We start from the raw sequence: 24471 nt of genomic DNA, 5'->3' as shown, positions 1-24471 counted from the left end.
TTTGCCAGTAAAAAACATCAGAAAAAATTCCAGTTAAGAGGCATTCTGCAAAATACCTGACTAATACTCAAAACTGTCAAGGTCATTATCAAAAACAAGGGAAGTCTGAGAAACCATCACGGACGAGAGGAACCTAAGGAGACTGGGAGACTCACATCAGGATCCTAAATGGGATCTTGCAATGGAAAAGGACGTTAGGCCTTTCCTGTAATCCTCACCCTCTGGGAGGCTGAGGTGGGAGGATCGCTTGAGGCCAGGAGTTTGAGACCAGCCTGATGAAGAGTAAGACCCTGTCTCTACTGAAAATAGAAAAATTAGCCCAGCATGGTGGTGGGCATCTATAGCCCCCCCTGCTCAGTAGGCTGGGGCAGAAAGATCATTTGAGCCCAGGAATTTGAGGTTGCAGTGAGCTATGTTGACATGGTTGCTCTCTAGCCTAGGAAACAGAGTGAGACTGTTTCAAAAAAAAAAAAAAAAGAAAGAAAGAAAGAGAAAGCTGCTAGGTGGAAACCAAGGAAATTTGAACAAAGTGAGGATTTTAGTTCATTGACCAAAATCTGTATTTCTAGTCATAATGCTTTTGTCTTTTTCATGAGCACCATGGTTAGGTCTCATTTTACTTCTAGGTGAATTTGCCGTGGAGCATCTATTTCCACATTTTCTTTCCTCCTTCTCCCCCCACGATCCGACTCTCCCTCTGGACTCCCTTTGAACTTGGCCAACTCACAGCCTGTGCACAGGCTTCCCCAGTCCCACCCAGACCACCCCCATTCAGATAAGAATAAATCCCACCCTATTCCCTCTTCTTGAACTTTGTGAATGAAAATAACGTCCCTGAGAAATTTTTCTCTCTTGTCAAGTTTCAAGCCTGTGAGGGATTAAATGAGCCACATGAGTTCCAGGCTAAGCAATTTTTAAAAACTGAAATATTACTTTAGACAGTCCCAATTTATTTTCCTCCGGATTCCAGTCATTTTAACCCCACCAAGCCTGGTCTTAAGCAGCCCCATCTGGTTCTCTAACCATCCTTGCGTGACCTGGGCCCTCTGCTTGCTTCTGAATTGGTTTGCAAATTGGAAGCATTAGGGAGTCTTAGTAAAAATGCACAAATCATGGCTCAGGATAAATTTATAATTGTCTGTATTCATGAAGTCATTCTGAGATTATCGGGCTAGAGGATATTAACAAAAATGAACCATAAATAATAGGATGAACCTGCAGAAGTGCTGAAAAACGTTAGTTGTTTATGTAGTTTTAATTGGATAATTATCTTATTGTTATTACAGGGTTATCAGTTTCAACAGCTTTAATTCGACAGCTTTAATGGTTCCATTTGAATTAGGAAGAAGACCGAATTCTCACGTATGGTCCCAAAAGGCCTTAGTAACCAATCTCAGCCCTTCAGCGTGGGGTTGGGAGAAAAATGACGGAGTGGCTTCGGTGACTCATTGAAGGTCACTTAGAAGTATCTGGGAGAGGATACTGAGTAATGTAAAATGACATTACAGATTGTTAAATAATGTGCCAGAGCTTGTGACATCTTCAGAGATTTACCCTGTGGGTAACACATATGCATAATGCAAATGAAAACCTTTCTGAAAATCCCACCTGGAAACTGCAATCCCAGTCTCTGGCAAACTCTTATGAACACCTTTAATGGTGATAAACCATTTCTTGCCTTAGAGAGGGAGATTTGTTTTTAGAACCACCAAAAGTTGTTCTGAGCCAAGTTGTGCAAATAGAGTGGTTGATGAAATCATATGGATATAAAAAAGTGGATATAAATGTAGTAAACAGCTCTTGTTGAATGGTTCATAAAGCATTGGGAGCAATTATCACAGAACAGTTTATTAGTACCTCTCCTTATTCCAGAACAGGTTTGATTTCTTAGGAGACTAAGAAATGTTTTAAAAGGATCGAGGAATGCTGATATTTTTAGATGCATAGAGCATTCTAAAGTGATTCCTTAAAGGATAATATTTTACTGTATTTATTAAAAAAATAATTCATTATTATTACATTAATATTACTCCCCTCTCCCTTCTCCAGGCCCAATGTTGTTTTTGTGGACAATGCCGGTGGGACATGTAGCTTTTGGTGCTTGTATTCCAAGAAGGCACAGAATGGGTTGATGTATGAACAGAGCTTTCCCAGTGAAGGGAGTTTTAGGGAGGAGGTGAAGTTGGTCAAAGGGCCTCCAGCAGCTGATATCCTTTGTCCTTCCCCATCCCTAGCTCCAGCTGTAGTGGAGTTCTGAGTTTGCCTGCTGTGTCTTTTGATGGTGATGTGATGGTGATGGAGGTAGTGGTGATGGCGATCTTGATGATGGTGGTGACGGTGATGGTGATGGTGATTATGGTGATGATGATGGTGATGGAGATAGTGGTGATGGCGATCTTGATGATGGTGGTGGTGGTGATGGTGATTATGATGGTGATGGTGATTATAGTGATGATGGTGCTGATGGAGATAGTGGTGATGGTGATCTTGATGATGGTGGTAACGATGATAATGATGGTGATGGTGATTATAGTGATGATAATGGTGATGGAGATAGTGGTGGTGGTAATCTTGGTATATGGAGTAGCCAGGAGCTTCTGAGTTAAAAGCAGTTCCTTCATCTCCTTGGGAAATGTGACTCATTAAAAGTAACTGATGCTTCCCGTTACGTTCACATTATAGCAAGAAGCCAAGATGCTTGGTACATCCCGTAATAGGATGTTAGGGGGTTGGCATGAGCTTCTTACCTAGATAAATGATTGATGACAATGAAGGCTGGGCCCCAGGAATTGGGCTCAGATATATTTCCCTGGATTTACGATCCTTGGATATGTCAATACCAGGAAGAAGTTCCATTGAACACTGGGGTGCTGAGCCGGGGACTGATTGGTTGAAAGGCATGGGGAGCCCTCTGGACCCTCCTCTCAGGGCACAAATGACTCTGTGAGAGTTGGGTGCTGCCATCTTACCTAGAGTGGCTTAGAAATGATCTAGCACATGACACCTCCATGTTCTCCAAACCTGATAATTGTGATTTGGTTTCTTCCCTAATATGAGTCTGGCTTCTTTCAGGGCAAGGAAATGTGATGGTAGTGATGATGCTACTGACCACTTTCAATGACATCCAAGCACTTGATGTATATAGTCTATATCTGGGGGGGGGGTCCCCATCCGTGGATTGTGACAACAGTGACTGGAAAATATTCAGGGGAAAAAATTCCAAAGAGTTCCAAAAAGGAAAACCTGAGTACTACGCTGACTCTATGCAAATGAAGCGATGTGTAGGCATCGTATTAGGTATTATAAGTAACCGGGAGGTGATTCAAAGTGTCCCAGAGGATGCGCATAGGTTATATGCAAATACTACACCATGTCACATCAGGGAACTGAAAATTCAAGGATTTTGGTAGCTGAAGAGGGTCCTGAAGCCCATCCCCCACAAATACGCTGAGGAACAACTGTATCGTGCTGTCTCATCTCTACAGCAGCAACTTCGTGAGGTGGTATCGTGGTTCTCATTTTACAGAAGAGGAATCTGAGCCTTAGGGAGATTAAATAATTCGCCATTTACAATTAGTGGAAGACAGAGCCGGGGTTTGAACGGGAGTCTGTCTTGAGCCGATGAACACTGCAAAGTATGGAAGCAACTTTCTCCATAACAGGATCCGCTTGCTAGAAGGTCAGCTCCACAAGGGCAGTGATGTTTGTTCTGTTTGTTGTTTCATTTCCATTGCTTAGAGCGCTGTCTGTCACAAAGCAGGTTCTAGAGGCATGGTTATTAAATGAATGGTAAGAGCAGATGTTACAGAGACTGTTCCATTTTCCTGGCACTTATGTAAATCATCTGTGAGATAGGTATGATTGCCCTCATGTTTCAGATGAAGAAATTGAGGTCTAGAATCATCAATTGATGGGTCTAAGTGTGAAACCTGGACACAGTAACCCCCCACACACCTGTAGCCACTCTCTTCTCTGGCCCTCTCCAAGGGCTGACCTGGCTCCCACGGTTCCTGCACATGCCAACACTTTTCTCATCTTATTTTTCTTGTAAATCTGTTTTGAATAGGTAGTACCTGCCTGAAAGATGTAAATGATGGTGTCCAGAGAGGAGGCCGCACAGATATTCAGGCCAAGTTTATCGAAAAGGGAGAGTGACCCACCTAGGCAGTGCAACAATGGTGTCTGTGCCTAGGGGTAGAGACCCTTTTTATATGGGGCCGGGAGAGGTGGGCAAATTCCACAGCTTGCCTGGGAAGTTAGGGTCTTTCGGTGAGGAACTTCTGGAGGGTGGGGCTAGCCAGATCCTTTGTGTCTTTGCCTTAAAAGAAGAGGAGGTGGAAGAGAAGGGGAGAGGAATTGTGTGTGGCTGTGTTAGACCCCCCAACACTGCCCACAGATAAAATTGGTAAATTTCTAACAATATAGTTAATGGCAATGCACCAATGCCAGTTTTTTAGTAATGTTAACAATAAAGGGAATTGGGTGAATGGTATAGGGGAATGCTGTATACTTTTTGCAACTTTCCTATAAGTTATTGCAAAATAAACAATGCATTTAAAAGTCCTAACCTGTGAGCCACATCTGTAATCACAGCATTTCGGAGGCTGAGGTGAGAGCATCACTCAAGGCCAGGAGCCAGCATCACATAGTGAGATCCCTGACTCTACAAAAATTAAAAATAAGATCAGCCTGGAGTAATGGTGGGTGTCTGTAGTCTCAGCTATTTGGGAGGCTGAGGCAGGAGGATCACTTGAGCCCAGGAATTTGAGATGCAGTGAGCTATGATGATGCTAACCCCGGGCAACATAGTGAGACCCTATATATATAAAAAAAGTTCTAACGAGAGAAAGGAACATAGGAGGTGGAAGTTGATTTTCTCCAACACTGATCTCCCAGGCCCTAGCCTCTTCCTCTACATGCAATTATTATGGCCAGGCTCTTGGAAGATATTCCAGAGGCTGAAATGAATTTAATCGCTTCTTTTATATGAGCTGGGTTGAAACAATTACTCAAAATGGTCAAGTCATCTTTGAGTAAAAGACTGGATCGACAGACCCATGGCTGAGAATTCTCCTTCAGGCTTGAGTTCTTGAAAGGAGGAAGCAGTGGTGCCCAGAAGTGAGACTTGAGCAAGGAAGTATCGGTCAGGGTTACTGAAAGGGGACAGCCCATCTGGGCAGTGCAAAGATGGCATGTGCGTGAGACATGGCTCGTTCACGGGCTGTAAGGGAATACAGACATAAGACAAATTCCACAGCTTGCCTGGGGGGCTTTGATGGGTCAGGCTACTTGGGCATGAATTTCTTCAAGGGGTGGGGCTAACTAGATACTTTGTGTTCTTTGTTTCAGGAGAGAGGGGGGAAAGGGTTCAGTAGGACTGTGTTAGGCTCCCCAACAGTTCTTATGTAATTTCTGATGAGAACTCAAGAGTTTGGGCCCCTCAGAACCACATCTTGCCAAATCATTCCATATCCTACCCAACGTGAATAGAAGGCTGAATACAATGACCTCTAAGACCCTTCCAACACAAAGGCTTGAGTTTTATTCTACAGTATCTTTCCCAGGGTGTGGGATAGGTGCCCCCAAGGTACTCATGTGCTTTTCCAGCCTGAAACATCAAAGAATTACATTGCGGAAAAGCCATTCTCTTTTTCCCAATGATCAACCTTTCTGATCACCTAAAAGAAAGCCTCAGTTTGATACTGGTCTGCCTCGAACACTTCCAGTACTTGCCAATTCTCTTTGTTAAGAAAGAAAAATCAGACTTTGGTCTGAACTTCGAGCAGGCCACAGTATTTATCCAGAATTTAATAATGTTGCTCTATCTTCATCAGGTTTATATGTATGGCCATTTTCCGATTATGCCAACTGAGAATAACTTATGGATGTGACACGACATTTCCTTTAAGGAGTTTGAGTAAAACAAGTCAATATCTAGAAATCCTGAGTAGGTGACAGTGACCACAAGACATGGCTGTGGTGAATTTCATGCAGTGTTTGGAGTTTGGGAAATGCTATTCAATAGCCCTGTGACCTTTAGAGCATGGGCTTTCCAATCAGATGGATCTGGGTTTGAGTTCCAACTCTGCCACTCATCGGCTGAGTGCCCGTGGCCAATGACACGTGTGTTGCTGAGTCTCATTTTATTCATCTAGAAAGAGAGGTTGATAAAAGCTAGTTTGTGGCTCACAGCACGTGCTTACTATGAGTGAGCTCTGGGGCTTGCACCAGGCACTGTTACGAAGCAAAAGCAAAAGAGCAAAGATTGTGTAGGACACCCTGGGCTTAAATTCCTACCGTGACCCACAGTTGGAGAAGACAGAATAGGACAGACTTCTCTTTGGTCCCTGGCAGTTTTACCCTCCCTCTCTCTACTTAAACTAGGAGTTTCTAGGCTGTTGCCAGCCCTCATGGGTTATCTTCGCCACCGATCGTGTCCCTGGGGAGCTTTACATTTCCTCGATAATTGATTAAACCTGCTGGTTTGTCCCTGTCCTGCCTGAGCACTCAGCTCTTTTGTTTGTTGCTGCTGCTGCTGCTCACGACGCGTGCATCTCCCCGGGGTGGCATCTGGGGATAGGAAGATGGATTTAGCTGCCTCTTCCCCCAGAAGTGACTCAGCCCCTGGGAGCTCAGTGACAGCGATGGCAGTGGGAGCTCTGGGGACTTCCGTGCCTTGATGTTTTGCTGTCCCCACTTAGTAAGCAGGCCATGTTGGGAGATGTGCAGTAGAGCCCATCTTCTCCAGCCAGCCTGAAGCTTCCCTCCTGTCTCCTGCCATGACTGGGTCTCTGCATGGAAACATTCCTTGGCAGCTGGTGGACGAAGGAACATCTTATCATGCTAGCTTCTATCATACAGGTTCAGACTGAAAGAAAACTGAATGCTGTTCATTTATTCATGTCCTGTCCCAGCATTTTCAGCCTGGTCAGTAGACCTCCTCCATGAGGGTCCCTGTGTGTGACCCCCTCCCCACCCCCACTGCCACCTTGGTTTAGCCTAATCCCTGGCGGGGAGGGGCAGGGAATCGCCTTTTTAACAACCTTCCCAAATAATCACCATGGCCACTAATGCTTGAGAATGGCTATTCTTCAAGGACCAAAAGTAATACAATGTAGTTGACTGATGACAACAAGAGTTCCTGAGTAGGACAGATCTAGTTTTAAATCTCAGCCCCATCAATTTCTCCTTTTCCTGAGCTTGGATTTCTCGTCTATGACGTGGGATAACAGCACTGACATCCAGGACTGTTTTGAGAATCAGATAAGGTAATGCACAAATCCTGGTGTTAATGGAAAAAAAAATCCATACTCTGTAAAATAATTAAAAGAGCTTTATTCTGAGGCAAATGTGTGTGACTGCCAGCCTGGAACACGGGGCCTCAAGAGGTCCTGAGTAGAATGTAAATGTTTTGGCACAGTAACTGAGATAACGCCGGAAAGGCTATGTTAACCACTGTGATAAAAATGTGTCAAATGGTTTACGAAGTGAGTGTATGATGCCCCATAATCATATCATTGTATACAGTTATGATTTAATAAAAAAATTAAAAAAAAAAAAAGAAAATGAAAGAGGTCCTGAGAAAAAAAAAATATGCAAGTTGGCCAGGTTAGAATTTGGTTTTATACATTCATGGAGACAGGAGTTACATGTAAAATCATAAATCAGTACGTGGAAGGTGAACATTGGTTGGCCCCAAAAGACAGGACATCTCAAACAGAGGTATAGGTTACAAGTGGATTCAAAGCTTCTTTGATTTGTAATTGGTGAAAGAAATGAAGCTTTGTCTACAGCCTTGGAATGGTTTAAGATTAGGAGTCTGTTAATCAGAGATAAGCCACTGGGCGTGCATGGGCTCAGGTGATCTCTGAAGCAAATTGATGCCCTGCAGGTGATTTAAACCTTACCCTGCATGGCTTTGGTATCTTGTCTGAGGCATCTCTGATCTCCCCCTCCATGGCCAGGAACTCAGTCTTAAGGTTTCTCTGGGGTCCCCTTGGCCAAGAGGGGGGTTTTCTCAGTTGGTGGGGGTTTAGGATTTTATTTTAGTTCACAGTGGCATGTGATAAATGCTCGATAAATATTAGCTGTTATTTTTTCTGAATAAACCAGGGTTTCTTAACTTTTTCTGTAAAGGGCCAAGTAGGAAACATTTGAGGCTTTGTGAGCTATGTGGTCTCTGTTGCAGGTACCTGATTCTGCTATCGTAGCACAAAAGCAGCCATGAATAACCCATAAACAAATGAGCACAATTAATGTTCCAATAAAACTTTACTTACAATGTTGGGCTTCAGGCTGGATCTGGTACCTTAGCTGTAGTGTGTCAGCCCTTGGCCTAGGATGTTGTCAAAACTAAATGAGACGAGGCTTGCCATGATCCTAGCACTGTGCCTGGCACAGGGTACTCACTGTGAGAAAGGATTCCATTTCCTACCTGATTGGAGGTTTAGACTTCGTTCCCTCCTCGTGGGGGAAGGAAAACATCCTTCAGCAGAGGTCTCAGTCCCATTCTCTGCCCCAAATCAAAGCTAAACTTTCATCTCGGCACCTGGAGCCTGGCACTCACCACCTCCCTCCTCCCCCGAGGATGGAGGTAAAATGCCAATTCACGGGGTGTGATTAATTCTCTTCGTCCCACGCCTCGCCCCAGGGTGTGTTGCCATTTTCAGCGTCTGTCCCCTGGAAATCAGGTTGCCCATCTGAACTGTGATGTGAAAAATGAGGGTGCTCATACTGCAGGGTGGTTAACTAGGCACTTTCCCATCCGCAAATGCATTTAACCCTCACTAGAAGGCTGTAAAATATGGTTAAGGGCACGTGGTTTGGAGGTTGGAGAAGAGAGAGTGAGCGAGCAAGATGGGTCTCTGCAATGTTCTGGTTGTGTGATGTTAAGTGAGTCACTTTCCTTCTCTAAGCCTCGGATGTGTCATCTGAAATACGGGATTAACTGAGATAATACGCATAAAGCCTCCAGCACAGGGCGACTATGGAACCCCACTGTGCAGAGGAGGAAAGTGATGCTAAAAGGTGAAGAGACTCGGTGGATGACTGGCCTCAATCGAGCGAGAATCTCTGACTCTGGGGCCCAGCTGGCTTTTGTCAGATCCCAGTCCTCTCCCTTCCTCCATGTACTTCCCACACCCCTTGGCTATGCTCCACGTGCTGGGACCAAAGCCCTTGGAGAGAGTGACTTTGCTGTTAGGGAGCTGGCAAGCCAGCAGCTGTCTGTCCTTGTGGTGGGTTAACAGCCTCCTAAAATTCACATCCATCTAGATGTCAGAATGGGACCTTATTTGGAAATCAGGTCTTTGCAGGGGTAATTAAGATAAAGACCCAGGTGAGGTCGCACTGTGTTAGGGTGGACCCTAAATTCATTGATACAGGAAAGGATACACAGAGTTCCCAGGAGGAAGGGCACATGAAAACAGAGATAGAGGTTGGAGTGATGCTACTGCCAGCCAAGGAGTCACCAGAGGCTGGAAGAGTCAGGATTGCCAGGAGCTGGAAAAGACAAAGAAGGATCCTTTCCTAGAGCCCTTGGAAAAAACACGGCCCTTCCAACACCTTGATTTTGGACTTATGGCCTCCTGAGCCATGAGAAACTCAGTCTCTGCTGTTTGAAGCCTCCCTGGTGCTGGTGATTTGTTATGGCACCACCCTTGCCTGTAAGACATGAATGGATAGGAGGTGTGGACGTAGAACCTTTATATGCACCAGATGTAGCTGGGATGGGGACGAAGAGCATGAATTTAGAGCCAGACATGGGCTCAGCTTTTTCTCTTGCCAGCTCTGAGCCTTTGTTTCCCTATTTATAAGAATGAGAACATAACCAATCCTGCTGGCTTGTGGTGAGGATTAGAAGAGAAGCCCTGGTTAATTCGTTCCTCACAGCTGCCCTGGGTGGTGGGGTCTCTTCTCATCCTCATGTGTACAGAGGAGAAACTCAGCCACTGAGAGGTTAACAAATGCTCCCAAGGCCATACAGCTAGGGAGGGACCATGCTGGGACATCTGATTATGGGATCCCCCCTGCTCCCCACCCCCAGATCACCACAGTCCTCAGTTGTCCTGTTTTCAGAGTTCATGGAGCTGCTCCTCTCACCTGGTTGGGTCTCGGCACACAGGAATGATCAATACATATTAATATCTTTATCCTATCCTTCCCTCCTTGTTCAAACCAGGACTTATTGTTCCAAACCCAGGAACCATCTTAGCATGGTGTCAGGGGCAATAGGACCCCGAATCTGATTCCAGGGGCCTTAAAGCTTAACCCAATGACCCCAAGGAGGTCTTTACCCAGCACATCGCATGGAACGTTTCCTACAACTCTTCTGTAGACAGTCACAGCCTGAGACAGCTCCTCTGACCTCTCCCTCCACTACATCTTCCTTTTCACGCTTCTCAGGCACCAGCTCAGCCAGATGGCCAGATAGTCCTCAGGACCTGCAATCCTTAGGCAGGGAGGAGACGGTGGTAAGGCTCTCCAATTTCATGTTTTCCCTTCTGTTCACACAGTTGCTCAATACCTCCCTCCCCCCTTCCCCCAGTGTGCAGCAAGTTCTGCACTGCCTGTGTGCTACATTCATCTATGCTGTGAAATCCTGGAGTTTTCCGAAAATATAAAAGAAATAGACATTGCTCTGGGACACTGCACCAAAAGGAGAGAAAATCTCCAACAGGCCTTTGACCATCAGGCCAACATTTCTTCTCCCCAACTAATTCCCTGGCCTTTTCTCATCGCCTTTGTCATTATTTCTCTTACAAATTGGGAATTGCCCCAGAGAGGATGAAGGGAGGCCAGTCCTTTCAATGCAGGCACCGACTATGGGGAATTGCTCCCCTCCTGACTCTTCAGCAAAATGAGGAGTTTTGATCGGTGGAGGGGAGACACGTCATTTTCTCACGTGGAACGGACGCCTCGGGGGTGGGTGCTGGAAGGGTGTGCCAACTCACCCAAAATCTGATGCCTGCTGGACAGCTCAGGGCCAGGAGGGTCATGAGGGCTCCTGGGCGCAGATGGTGCTTCCAGATCAGGGCAGGCAGAGGACTTCAGGGAAGCCTACAGATCACAGTGCCCAGAGCCCTGTATAGGTGTGGGGGGCCAGATCCCCCCAGCCACAGGAGAAAGACAGGTAGAAAGAGGGCAACTCTCCAAAGACAATGCCTGGCAACAGAACTGAGATGCAGGGTGGGGCCTGACCTCGGGGATAACTGTGCAAGGAGTTGACAGATACTAGTAATGATACTTTGGTGGCAGAGGAAAGCAAGGATAACTCCTCTCCCAAGGTTCCCCAGCTACCTGTAAACAGCCTTGAATATTGCATCCCTTAAAACCCAGCCATTCCCTCCTGAAATGGAGCCTAAAGGAACTCTGAGATGTGTGTGAAGATTTAGCTTTGAGAAGGCTCATCTCAGGCTGCTTATGGCGGAGAAAAGTGGGAAACAACCGAAATGGCTGCAGATTGACTAAGTGATTCGTGACACAGCCACAAATAGAAAACTACCTACCCTTTCACACTGCTTAAGAAGAACATCCAAGAACAGGCAAAAGTGAAAAGAGCCAAGCAATAAAATGGCAAGGACTTAACTTCATATTATAAAAATAAGAGCTAGATAATGGTGGATATGTGTATACGTATATAATGGTATACGTGTGTGCATATTTCCATGCATATATTAACATTTTTAACTACTAAGATTTTAGTGTACATTTTTTGTCTTAAAAACCTCACATGTCTGTGTATGATATTATACATTTTAGGCTGAGTAAGGTTGCTCCTACCTAGCACTCTGGGAGGCAAAGTTGGGAGGTTTGCTTAAGGTCAGGAGTTTGAGACCAGCCCGAGAAGAGTGAAACCCCAGACGTGGCCCTCTAACCCAGGCAACAAAGAAAGATTATACATAAAAGAAAAAAATTATACAGACTCGGCACCCATAACATAGTGGTTACGGTGCTGGCCACATGCACCAAGGCTGGCAGTTCAAACCCGGCCCCGGCCAGCTAAACAACAATGACAACTACAACAAAAAAATAGCCAGGCGGGCTATTATGGTGGGCACCTATGGTCCCAGCTACTTGGGAGGCTGAGGAAAGAAAATTGCTTAAGCCCAAGAGTTTGAGGTTGCTGGGAGCTGTGACGCCATGGCACTCTACTGAGGGCGACGTAGTGAGACTCTGTTGGGTGGTCAACTTATAGAGGTTCTGCTGTATGGTCCTATAGTTGAACACTACATATAAAATATATAATCATATAAATTACCATATACTTAGATCTATCTACAGATAGATAGAGATTGTAATACACACACAGCAAGAATACACACCAAAATGTTCATGGTAATATGTCTGGTAATATGTCTGGCTCTCACTTACATATGAGAGCTGTCTGGAAGGCATGCAGCCATTATTAATATTACCTTTCATATTACAGGGCCAGATGCTCTGCTTTGCAGATGTGTTATAAAAATTTCTGTGTTGAGGGTGGCGCCTGTGGCTTAAGGAGTAAGGCGCCGGCCCCATATACCGGGGGTAGTGGGTTCAAGCCCAGACTCATCCAAAACTGCAAAAAAAAAAAATCCCTGTGTTGAAGCCCTAACCCCCAGTGTGGCTTTATTTGGAGATGGGGCCTCTAAGGAAATTTTGGCCTTACCATAATAGGCCTATTGGAGATTTTCTTCCCGTTCAGTTCAGCGTTTCTGCTTCTTTTATGTTTTCAGAGAGCTCCCAGGTTTCCACGACATAGATGATACAGAAGATAATTCAGAACCTGCTGTTGAGTTGGGGAGGGGGACATTAAACATATGAGCATATATTTTATACGTAGTGTTCATAGGAACCGTATAGTAGAACCATATATAGGACCATAAAGTAGAACCTCTGTAAGTTGACCACCCAAGGGACTATAACAACTGTGTAAAGGGGAGGGAGAGGGGGAGATGGGTGAATGGGGAAAATATGAAATTGGACACTTTGTCTTTAGGAGAAGAGACACCGGAGGGCTTGCACTCCACGTCCCAGCCCTCCCCCTCATCACCATCTTCACACACACATATACACACACTAGCACGTTGTGAGAAGGCAGCTGTCTGCAGGCTGGGAAGGGAGCCCTCACCAGACACCAGTCCTGCTGGCACCTTGATCTTGGACCTCTAGCCTCTAGAACTGTGACAAAATAAACTGCTGCTGTTTATATTACCCAACCTGTGATATTTTGTTATGGCAGCCTTAGCAGACTGATACGCACACACATATACATGTAGAGTCTTTCTTTACCTGAGGTAAGAAATACAGTTTTTACAAATGGTTTTCTGCACATGGTAACATACAAACAGCTCTGACTGTAACAGCCTGGAAGAATGTCCCTCAGAATATCAGCAGTGGTTCTCTTTGGGCAGTGCTGTTGCAGATCACTTTTTTACTTTGTTCTCTTTTGCCTACTATATTATCTGAATTTTCTACAACAAATATGTACTTATTTTAAGATTATTTTAAAATTATTATAAAACTTTCTTCTGCCTCGAGTGTGCATTGGTCTCGGAGGCAGGGACGGGGTGAAGTGGCTGTGGGCAGGGTAGCAGAGGCTCAGAAACTGGGACAAGGCAAGGGCTGACAAAGCCTTCTGCGGGTTTTGGGGAGTCCATCTAAGCCTCTGCATGGCATCACATAGTGTTCCTTTGCAAAATGTGTTTTCCAGTGTCTAAAGGGCATTGCCATTTACAAATACAGATGTGCGGCCCAGGCCAAAGGCTGTGTGCTCTTGTGGTGTGTGATGGTTGCCGAGTAAGGCTTTTCCCTGGGATGACGATTTGGTCTGTTCTGCGTGCAGGAAGCCTTGAGAACCAGTGTAGCCTCCGGGTGCTGACACCTGTGTCTTGTCTCTCCTGCACAGGTCAGCTGGACATCATCTCCATGGCAGAGACAACCATGATGCCCGAGGAGATTGAGCTAGAGATGGCGAAAATCCAGCGCCTCCGGGAAGTGCTGGTGCGCCGGGAGTCTGAGCTCAGGTTCATGTGAGTGCTTTGGGGAAGTGAAAAGGAGGGGTGTGAGGGGAAGGGGCCTGGAGAACCTACTACATACGATTGCCTACTTCATGCCAGACACTGGGATAAAGGCATCAAATCTCATTTGACTCTCACTATTACCCAGAGAAGTTGGTATTGTCATCTCCCATTTTAAGCAAAACTGGGAAGTTGGGATTGAATTTGGACTAGTTTGATTCCAGGAACTCCAAGAGCTTTCTATGTTATGAATAGGAGAAGGGGGCAGGGGAAAGAAAGAGAAGGGAGCCCAGAGATGGTACCTTGTGCTGGGGTCATTAAGAGAATGCACACACTGGACTCAGATAAGCCTGAGATCAGAAAGAGACGGTCCACTTGGGCAGGTTACTTAGGCCCTTTGAGCCAGTTCCCTTATTTGTAAAATGAGGGAAAAATAATAACACTCCTCTTGGGAGTCATTATCTGCCTCACAGTTTTATTAGTTCAGTGGTTCTCAACCTGTGGGTCGCGACCCTTTTTCCATTTGTAAAAACATGGCAATTAGGAAGGTTGAGAACCACTGCATTAGTGGAATGTCCATTATCTGCAGAGCACAGCATGCCAGAGAAATCATAGTAGTCTTTTAAGAGAAACTGCCATTTTAAACAATGAGAGCTTAAAAGTAAAACAAAGTAAAAACAGAGGGTTAATAGCCAATCTGGAATCAGTGCGGTGGCTCATGCCTGTAATCCCAGCACTCTGGACGCCCAGGCAGGAGGATCACTTGAGCTCAGGAGTTTGAGACCAGCCCGAGGAAGAGTGAGCCCCCATCTCTACTAAAAACAGAAAAATCACCAGGCATGGTGGCACATGCCTGTAGTCTCAGCTATTTAGGAGGCTGAGGCAAGAGGATCACTTGAGCAGGGGGTTTGAATTTGAGGGAAGGGAGGGAGGAAGGACACTTTGATTAGATCTGCCAAGATAATTCCTTAAGATAATTCCAGTGAGACTCTGTCTTGGGGGCAAAAAAGAAAGAGGCAACCTGGCTGGAAAATTTCCTGCACTCCTGGCCAGCTCCCCACCTGACCTCCCCTGGAAGCAGCAGGAACATCACTTTTTCCAGGCAGGCACTAAGCCCCTCCCACCTCCCCCCACCCAACTCTATCACTGACCCTTCATAAAGCCATTTTGAAGCCATTTTCACCCCCCAGTGAAGCCCATTTTGATGAGGAGGAAGTTAAACACCTGTCCAAGTTCTCCCAGCTAGTAAATGTGGGAACGAGGGTTCATAACCAACTCTTCATGCCTTCAACACTCAAAATCTCTCTGGGCTTCATGACCTTCTCTGTTACCCCATAAGATGACCTGCATCATTCAAGCTGCCATTTATTCAGCTCTTTGTATGAGCCAGACTGTGCTAAATGCTTCATGGGCATGATCCCTTCTTCCCAGGAGCCTCAGAGGAAGGTTCTAGAACATTCCCACTTTAGGGATAAGAAACACCCTTTTGTCTTTTGTCTGAAAATAAGCTAAATTGATACATGAGCATTCAGAAACAATCCTCCCAGTTTTTAAAACGGAAGACAGAACAGGAATTGTGTTTTAAAGTATAGACTAAAAGTGTTCAAGGGCGTTGGTTTTGCTGCTGTGGAAACAAGGGCTGCCACATTGCATTTATTGACCTTTGCACGTGCACCCATGAAGCACTCTCTCTCACACACACACACACACACGTGCATTACTCCTGGCATCTGGCACATGCTTGGCACACAGCACGTGCTTAAGGACAAGTTTATCAACCATTTCTCAAGTGCTAGCTCTGGGCCAGGCACTGCACTGAGCTCTTGACTTGGGACCTCACTACATTTCCTTACCAAGCCTGTGAGGGAATCCAACCACTTAAGGACAAAAGTCAACAGTAGACACTCGAATAAATCAAATCTTCTAAAGCAGGAGTGTCCAACCTTTCTTTTTTTTCTCTGTTGCACATTGGAAGAATTAAGAGTTATCGTGGTAGCCGGGCGTTGTGGCGGGCGCCTGTAGTCCCAGCTACTCGGGAGGCTGAGGCAAGAGAATCGCCTAAGCCCAAGGATTTGGAGGTTGCTGTGAGCTGTGTGACGCCACGGCACTCTATCGAGGGCGATAAGGTGAGACTCTGTCTCTACAAAAAAAAAAAAAAGAGTTATCGTGGGCCACACATCAATGACATAGACACTCACAAAAGCTGATGAGAAAAAAAAAAAGGTCGGTGCATAATATCCAACACCACAGATGTGCAAAAAATGTCCTCACAAAATCAGCACATAGCCTGCGGGGTCTAAAGGATGCAGAAGGACTTCAGTCAGTGTGGTCTTGAGGATATCCTCCGGAAGTCCTGCTGGAGTTCTACAGAGTGTATTTCATGATAGTGACACTCCCCCCGCCCATGGTGGTAGAGTGTATCCCTGGGGGAGGTGCCCCCACCTCAGCCATCTCAGTCAGAGATACACAATGGAGTCTAAGGCAGTCAGGATAGAGGACACAGCACACACAGATGTGGACAAACTCTTCATCCATCACCCTTGGCCTTCCAGGCCAAATCCACTCTTGAATTCAGTTTCTCAGCTATTTCTCAGGGCTGGTCCTTCCATAGCAGTAGGGGGGCGGTCCTGTTGTTATCCATATATATATATGTGTGTGTGTGTGTGTGTGTGTGTATATATATATATTTTTTTTTTTTTTTAGACAGTTGCACTCTGGACTCCCTGGTTAGAGTGCCACGATGTCATGGCTCACAGCAACCTCAAACTACTGGGCTCAAGCAGTCCTCCCGCCTTAGCCTCCTGAGTAGCTGGGACTACAGGCACCCACCCCAAACCATCTAGTTTTAGTAGAGATGGTTCTTGCTCGTGCTCAGGCTGGTCTCAAACTCCTGAGCTCAAGCAATCCACCTGCCTCAGACTCCCGGAGTGCTAGGATTATAGGTGTGAGCCACTGTGCCCAGCTTGTTATCTTTGTTTTTTGGAGAAGAAGGTGTTAGAGGTTAAGAAATTTGTCCAAGGATGTGGTAGCTAGTGAGCAGCCAAACTAGGATGCAGTCTGACTCCAGAACGTTTATTAGGTGAGTAAATCAAAGAAGGAAGGAAGGGAGGAAGGACACTTTACAAGATCTACCAAGCTAGTTCCTTAAGAGCCTAAGCTCCGTGAAGGCAGAGATCTTATGTGTTTTTGTCACCATTGTATCTTCCCAGCACCTTGAGCAGTACCTGGCACTTATTAGGCTCATTAATGTTCTTCAAGTGTGCAATAAATTATACATTCACATTCCATGCTCACCCCAGCCACCTGCTCACACACAGGCCCATGTGCATGCATGCACACTCACACACGAGACCCCAGGGCATAGCATTAGGGGAGAGAGAGAAAATTTCAGACCCCGGTAAGCATTTTCAGGCTCAGGAAAGGAAGTTCCAAGTGACAGGAATGTGACAGCCCTTGGCTGAAATACTCCCAGTGACCAAAGCTGTAATCACCACAGCGGGATCATTTGTCACACCTGTTCTGAAGTAATTAATCCCCATCAGCTCCCATGGAGCGGGTGTGAGGCTGAGGCTGCCTCTCGCTCCGTGGCCTCTAGCCATGTTGACTTTCAAAAATGAGTCCAGTGTCCGCTGCCTTCCCCACATCCTATAGCCCACTGTCTTTAGAATTATCCTTTCTTTTGTGGGCTTTCCTTGTCCTGGCCACTCTGCCTTGCTCTTTCGTCCAGGATTCACAGGCTCTGTCTGTTCTTCCATCTTCCTGCCAGGACAGTGAGGAAGAAGAGGGAGATTCACCCATTCCCAGGAAACTGGCAGGAACTCAGGTGACCTGGGTTCAGGAATCATCCTGGCTCTTCCTTATTCTTGGCTGGTGACCTTGGGCACACAACAAAGCCCTTAAGAGTTGCTGTTTATGGGGCACACTGATAATCCCACACAGCCTGCTACATACATTAAACCCATTTGCTCCCCTATTTTAGCTTATTGAATCCTCACGAGAGCCCTGATGAGGTGGGGTTTATTCCTTCCATTTTTTTTGGAGACAGAGTCTCACTTTGTCACCCTGGGTAGAGTACCGTGGCATCATAGTTCACAGCAACCTCAAATTCCTGGGCTCAAGCAATCCTCTTGCCTCAGCCTTCCAAGTAGCTGGGACTACAGGTGCCCACCACAACGCCTGGCTATTTTTTTTTGAGATGGGGTCTCATTCTTGCTCCAGCTGGTCTTGACCTTGTGAGTTCACGTGATCTACCCGCCTCAGCCCCCCAGAGTGCTATGATTACAGACACGAGCCACCATGCCCGGTCTTATTCTTTCTTTTTTTAAGAATGAGGAAACAGGTGAAAAAGTGACTTATTCAAGGTGGCCACCGGCTAGCATGAGCAGAACCAGGATTTGAACCCACGATGTTGGTCTTAAAGGCAGAGCCCTCAACCGTAGGCTATTCTGTTATCTTTATTCCCAACACAAGGACCCCTTTTCTCTTTGTTTGTCCTTCTAACATGCATAGGCAACCCCTAGCTGGATGCCCTCATTCCATGTCAGGTTTTGTCTTGTTCTGCCCTCTTGAGTTGAGTGTGGTGAACATTGAATGGATGCTACTGAGTCAGGCTTTGGACTGTTCTGTCCCCTTTCTCTGGACATAGGTGTTTTATCTTGGAGCTTAAAATGATGAGGAATTTTCTGCAGAGCCTTGTTCTCATAAAGATTCTCTTGAACCACAATAGTTGACATTTCTTGATTGCTTCACATGCATTGTCACATAACCTACTTCAAGTGCTTCCTGGTGGAAGGACAAATCAGGAGTCGCTCCCAGCACACCTTCTTGCCCTGAGTCAGGCCCACGAGGTCAGGTTCATAGATGAGTGAGCTATGAGTGACTCCCCCAGGTGGCAGGTGTGCCCCATGCCAGAGATCCAGTGTGACTTCTCTGGCTGACTTCCCTTAGCTTGTCCTCTGGTTGCTAGCTTGCAAAATAGCTTTTGGAGACCTCTCTTGAGGTTTGGCAATTTTATGAACTTTATTGGAAGAAGTCAATAAACCTTTTAGTATCACGAAACCACCTCTGGAGTAGGTGGCAATCATCTGGGAGATATGCTGGAAGCTTGCTTTTTCCTCTCCCTGCCCCTTCTCCCGTACTACTTTGGGCAAGAACTCTCTGTCAACAACCTCAGACTCATTATCTCAGCCTTCATTCCTGCCCTGAATCACATCATTAGCTTTTAATAACTCCTCTTGCAGCCCCCGGCTGCCCGCCTTAGCTTTTCTGCACCTTGTATACCATCCCTCTCCTGCTGTTTATCTGGATTTCAGATGATTAAGTCTCTTGGACCTCCGAATGGGCGTGGGAGGTGGTTATCTTTCTTTAACACCCGCTTGCTAAATTTTCATAAACAGGACAGTGTGCCTTGTCCTTCAGCTTACTCTGGGCACAGGTTTTAATCAGCCAGAGAGAACTGCAGAAGGCAGGGGATGTGGGCGTGCAAAAGACGTATTTCAGGAACACAGCCCTGAGTCCCAATATGCCCAGACCCTGGGCTTGAACTTCAGTAAATTTTATTAAGAAGGATCCAGTGTGGTGTAGAGGTCAGATCCCAGGAACCTGGCAGAGAGTCAAGATAGGGTGATGGAAAGTACATGAATCATAGACAGCAGCGTTTATAGATGAGGAAACTGAGGTACAAAGAGGTCAAGTCACTCATTCAGGGTTGAGCAGCTTTCATTAAATAGCAGACAATGATAGAACCCAGACATTCTGAGTCTGAAGTCCACAGTCTCAACCCTCAAGCTACAGGGTCTCTCAAATGGTTTTGGATCCAAGTTCTACCTCTTACCAACTGTGTTGGCCTAGAGCAAATATGTTGCCCTCTTTCAGCCTCCCTTTCCCCATCTGTACAATGGGGACAGTGATGTCTCTCCGGCAGTGTTATAGCAAGGGTTAAAAAGAGATGACACCTATAAAGCTGGTGGCTCTTCCTAGGTAGTAAACAAATCAAAATTCCCTTACCTCATTTCATTATCAACATAGTGCTTTGAGGGAGCGCAGATCAGGGCTGCTTAGCCAGGTCTAGACAATTCTCAGAAAAGATTCCTCTCCCTGAAAGAAGCCAGGGCTTAGAGCATCCTCTTTGAGACCTCTTAGAATGGACTGATTCTCCAAGAGTGGCTCTCAACCACTAAGTACAACTCTACCCTAGGGCCTTGATTTTATTATTATTTTAAAAAATTGTCTTTATGAACCTGCATTTTTCCTCCCTCCCCTCTAATGAGCTGATAATTCTGGTCTGTTAGGCAGAGCTTCGAGCCAAGGGCAAAATGAAACGTGCGTTTATGTAACTTGACACATCTCAGCCACATTCGGGGGTTCTGCGTCACTCCAGTTGCACTCTAGTTTTAAATACCTTCTCCTAGGAACAGGTCACCATTGCCAGAGCCACTGTACATATCAGGTGGGAAGAGAGGCCCTTAATTGCAGAAGATCTACAAAGCAATTTATCTTGGACAAAATATACAAGAATTTGAGGAGTAGAGGAGGGAGGGAAGGAGGGAGTCCTTGAAGGAAGGGGAAAGAAAGGATGGAGAGTGTTCTAGGCTAGACCTCTGAATGGAAGGACCCTCCTGCTGAGTTTCTAAATGTGCTGGGAGGTGGGGTTTAGGGTGAGCATCTAGGTTGACTGGATGGAGAGAGAAATGTCCCCTACTCAACAAGCTAGCTGCTCCTACTACACACAAGTTGTCTTCCACAATCAGAACAAATTTCAGGAAAGGAAACTCTTCTCTCTGGAAGCTCTGACTGTCTCACTATAAATTCATTCTTTGGCTCTGAGGGTTTGCCTATGAACCACATGGGCTCTGGTGGGTTAGGAGGAACATCACCATATGAGACCCCCTTGTGGTTAATTTTTTGTGTCAATTTGACTGGGCCGCAGGGAGCCTGGACATTTGGTCAAACATTATTCTGAGTGTGCGTGTGTGAGGGTGTTTCTGGATGAGATTAACATTCACATTGGTAGACTGAGTGAAGCAGATGGCCCTTCCCAATGTGCTGTAGGTGGGGTGCACCCAATCAGTTGAAGGCCTAAATAGACCAAAAAGGCTGAGTAAGAGGCAACTCCTCCTGCCCATCTTGAGATTGGATGTGGGTCTTTTCCAGCCTTTGGACTCTAAGTGAAACATCAGCTCTTCATGGGCCTGGGGCCTATCAGCCTTGGGATTGACACTTAACACCCTCAGCTCTCCTGGGCCTCCAGATAGCCGATGGTGTTCTTGGGACTTCTCAGCCTTCATAATCACATGAGCCAAATCCTTATAATGAATATATCTACCTATAAAATTCTATTGGTCCCGTTTCTCTGGAAAAGCCTGACTAATAGAATCCTGTTCATGCTCAGAAATTTTCATCTGGATACTTTATCTGGTTAGCAAAGAGCCAGGGTGTTGGGAAAGACTGAGATAAAGGGAAATTGGCTCTCTCACTTTAGAAAACAGTTCTGTGATAACCTAGTAAAGATGAACACGTGCTCACTGTACAACCTGCAGTTTAACTCCTGGGTAGAACCTGCAGCTGTCCTGGATAACTGATTATCCGCTAGCCTCACGTGGCTATTTCAACTTAATTATAATTAAATAATTTAAAATGCAACTCCTTAGTAGCTCCCATCATATTTCAAGTACTCGCTGGTTAAATTATGGCCAGTGGCTACCCTATCAGAAAGCACGTATTTTTACCACATTTATCCAAGTAGATCTGATAAATGCATGCACCCCCACCTGCCCCCACACCTCGTTAAGGGGGGATGTCAGTGTCCGTCAGCATGTGTTAGCTCTAGAGAAAGCACATATTTTTATAGACCATTTCTATTGTTGTAAAAAGTTCTATTAGAGCATCCCTGCCCTAAAGAAACTTTAGAGCATCCCTGCCCTAAAGAAACTTTAGAGCATCCCTGCCCTAAAGAAACTTTACACAAGAGCATTAGGAGGACTGTTCCAAAAGGTTCATAACTGCCTTGTTTGCAACACCAATGACTGGAAACAACTCCTATGTTTTTCAGCAGAAGAAAGGGCATGCCAGTCATGGTCTTGTTGTTCTGTGGAATACTGTACAGCACTGAAAATTGAATGGGCAATAACAGGTAATAACATGAATGCATCTCAAAAGCAAGATTGAGCAGTAGATTTATATAACATTTATAAAACTAAAAAATATAGCATGTAAGCATTCACACGTGGGCGGTAAACTATAAAAATAAAAAGCATTAATGCAAATTTGGAGTCCCGCTTACCTCTGAGGGAATGAGGAAAAGATAAGGTTAAGGGACCTACCAAAGTGTTTAAGAGTCATATGCAAATGATTACTTAAACAGGGTGAAGGGATCATTAACTGCTTTATTATTCCATAAGCTGTACGTATATGTTTATGTTTTTGTATATAGCTCACATACATTTTTCTTCCATATTTTTTATTGTTAAATATAAAGGGTACCCCAAAAATGTATGCACATGTTAATAAAGGAGAAAATTGGGCAGCGCCTATGGCTCAAAGGAGTAGGGCGCCGGCCCCATATGCCAGAGGTGGTGGGTTCAAACCCAGCCCCGGCCAAAAACTGCAAATAAATAAATAAATAAAGGAGAAAATTGTGTTAAAATTGTAATACTCAAGTTATGTTTGATTTCTAACATTACAAGAGATGCAAGATACATTATATAACAAACATTATGGTATATATTGAGTATTACAATTTTAATATGTTTTCTTCCTTTTCTTCAAATGTATATACATTTTTGGCACCCTCTATATATAATAATATTCACTATCTTAACCATTTTTAAGTGTTACATTATGTGCAACCATCACCACCATCCCTCTGCAGCACTTTTTCATCTTCCAAAACTGAAACACCCATTAAAAAAAATAATGGGTGTTTCATCCCCCACACACACTCCACAGTCCAGGTGATAACCATTATTCTATTTTCTCTGTATGTAATTTTTTTTTCTTTTCTGTGATTTATTTTCTGTAGTAAACAGCTTAAGAACCATAGAAAATTACAAAAAAATATTTTACAGGAGTAATGTCTGAAAAGAGTTTGATAAAGAACATCTAAGGCATGATTGCTATTATTTTTACTATAATATACAATTATTTTCTGAAAGGTACATTGGGCTACTATCAGACAACTTATTGATACATGGAAAAATGTCAATGTCATAGTTTATACACGTTTTACGTTACATATATTACTTTTCCTGTAAGATTAGCAAAGATGGAGGAAAAATTAAAGAGCCTGCTTTAGGCATCCATTAAAGGTCTATTTCATTAAAATTTAATCTTAAAAGGGTGTTTTAGCTAGCTCTTTTGTCGCTGTGATGTTGATAACTCTATGTACCTTATAAAAGTTGGGTCAGATTGGACGCAGTGGCTCACGCCTGGAATCCTAGCACTCTGGGAGGCTAAGATGGGAAGATTGCCTGAGGCCAGGAGTCCAAGACCAGCCTGAGCAAGAGCAAGAGCCCGTCTCTACAAAAAATAGACCAATTTCAAGGACTCCCTAGATTTGGCAAGTCTGGGTAGTGAGAACTGCCTGCTCCCTGAAGGTCAAGCAGACGCTGGCTCCCATCCAGAGTAGTGGACAGCCTGAAACTGCAGCTTGCAGTGTAGAGACCTCACTAACGGCATTAGTTTCCTGGGCTGCTATAGCAAATTACTTTAAACTTGGTCTCAAAACAACACACACTTACTCTCTTATAGTTCTGGAAGCAGGAAGTCTGAAATTGGTTTCCCTGGTCCCAAATCAAAGTGTCACCAGGGCCGCACTCCTTCCAGAGGCTGTAAAGGAGAATCCTTTTCCTCATTCTTTCCAGCATCTGAAGCTGTATTCCTTGCATGCCTTGGCTTATGGCCCCGTTCTCCTCTGAAGCTGACAGCATGGTGTCTTCAATTCTCTCAGCTCAAGTTGACCCAGCACCTTTTCTCTTCTACTTCAAATCTCCCTCTGCCTCCCTCTTCAGAGAACACCCGGATTACATTTAGGGCCCACAAGGCTAACCCAGGCTAATCTCCCCATCTCAAAATCCTTAATGTAATCACATCCGCAAAGTCTCTTTTGCCATATGAGGTAACAGATGCACAGGTTCCGTAGGATATGGATATCTTTGGGGGCTATTATCCAGTCTACTACATTAAGTGACCACAGCAATTCATTCAAGGGCCAGGCCCAGAGCTGGGTTCCCACTGTGGCAGCAACAGTGACAAGACAGAGTGGGCCCCACATTCTGGGTGTCGCACAAGGAAACACACTTTGTGGTGCACCCTGACTGCGTTCTGTGTTCTCAACATTTTTTGAAACCTCTGCAGAAAGAAGCATGTTCTAAAACAGAGAGAGAGGTAGGTATCAGCAAACTACACTATGGTCTGGTGGTTAGGAGTTTTTCCGATCTCTGTGTTTATTTCTGGAACATGCCTGGTTTGAGCA

At 45.1% G+C, this 24471-nt stretch overlaps 1 protein-coding gene across 2 annotated transcripts in view; it reads left to right on the top strand.

The window, feature by feature from the left end:
* The window catches only part of BMERB1 (bMERB domain containing 1), a 148020-nt gene that overhangs the window by 91951 nt on the left and 31598 nt on the right, over window positions 1–24471 (top strand). For both annotated transcript variants that reach the window (XM_053556378.1, XM_053556379.1), the window contains exon 2: window positions 13889–14012. In XM_053556378.1, the coding sequence (XP_053412353.1) occupies window positions 13889–14012 (124 nt within the window). The remainder of the gene's footprint in view (window positions 1–13888; window positions 14013–24471) is intronic.

This window comes from Nycticebus coucang, chromosome 12 (genome assembly GCF_027406575.1).
Source record: "Nycticebus coucang isolate mNycCou1 chromosome 12, mNycCou1.pri, whole genome shotgun sequence".
NCBI classification, from domain to species: domain Eukaryota; kingdom Metazoa; phylum Chordata; class Mammalia; order Primates; family Lorisidae; genus Nycticebus; species Nycticebus coucang.
The sequence above is the reverse complement of the archived record's forward strand: the minus strand, read 5'-3'. Positions and strand labels throughout refer to the sequence as shown.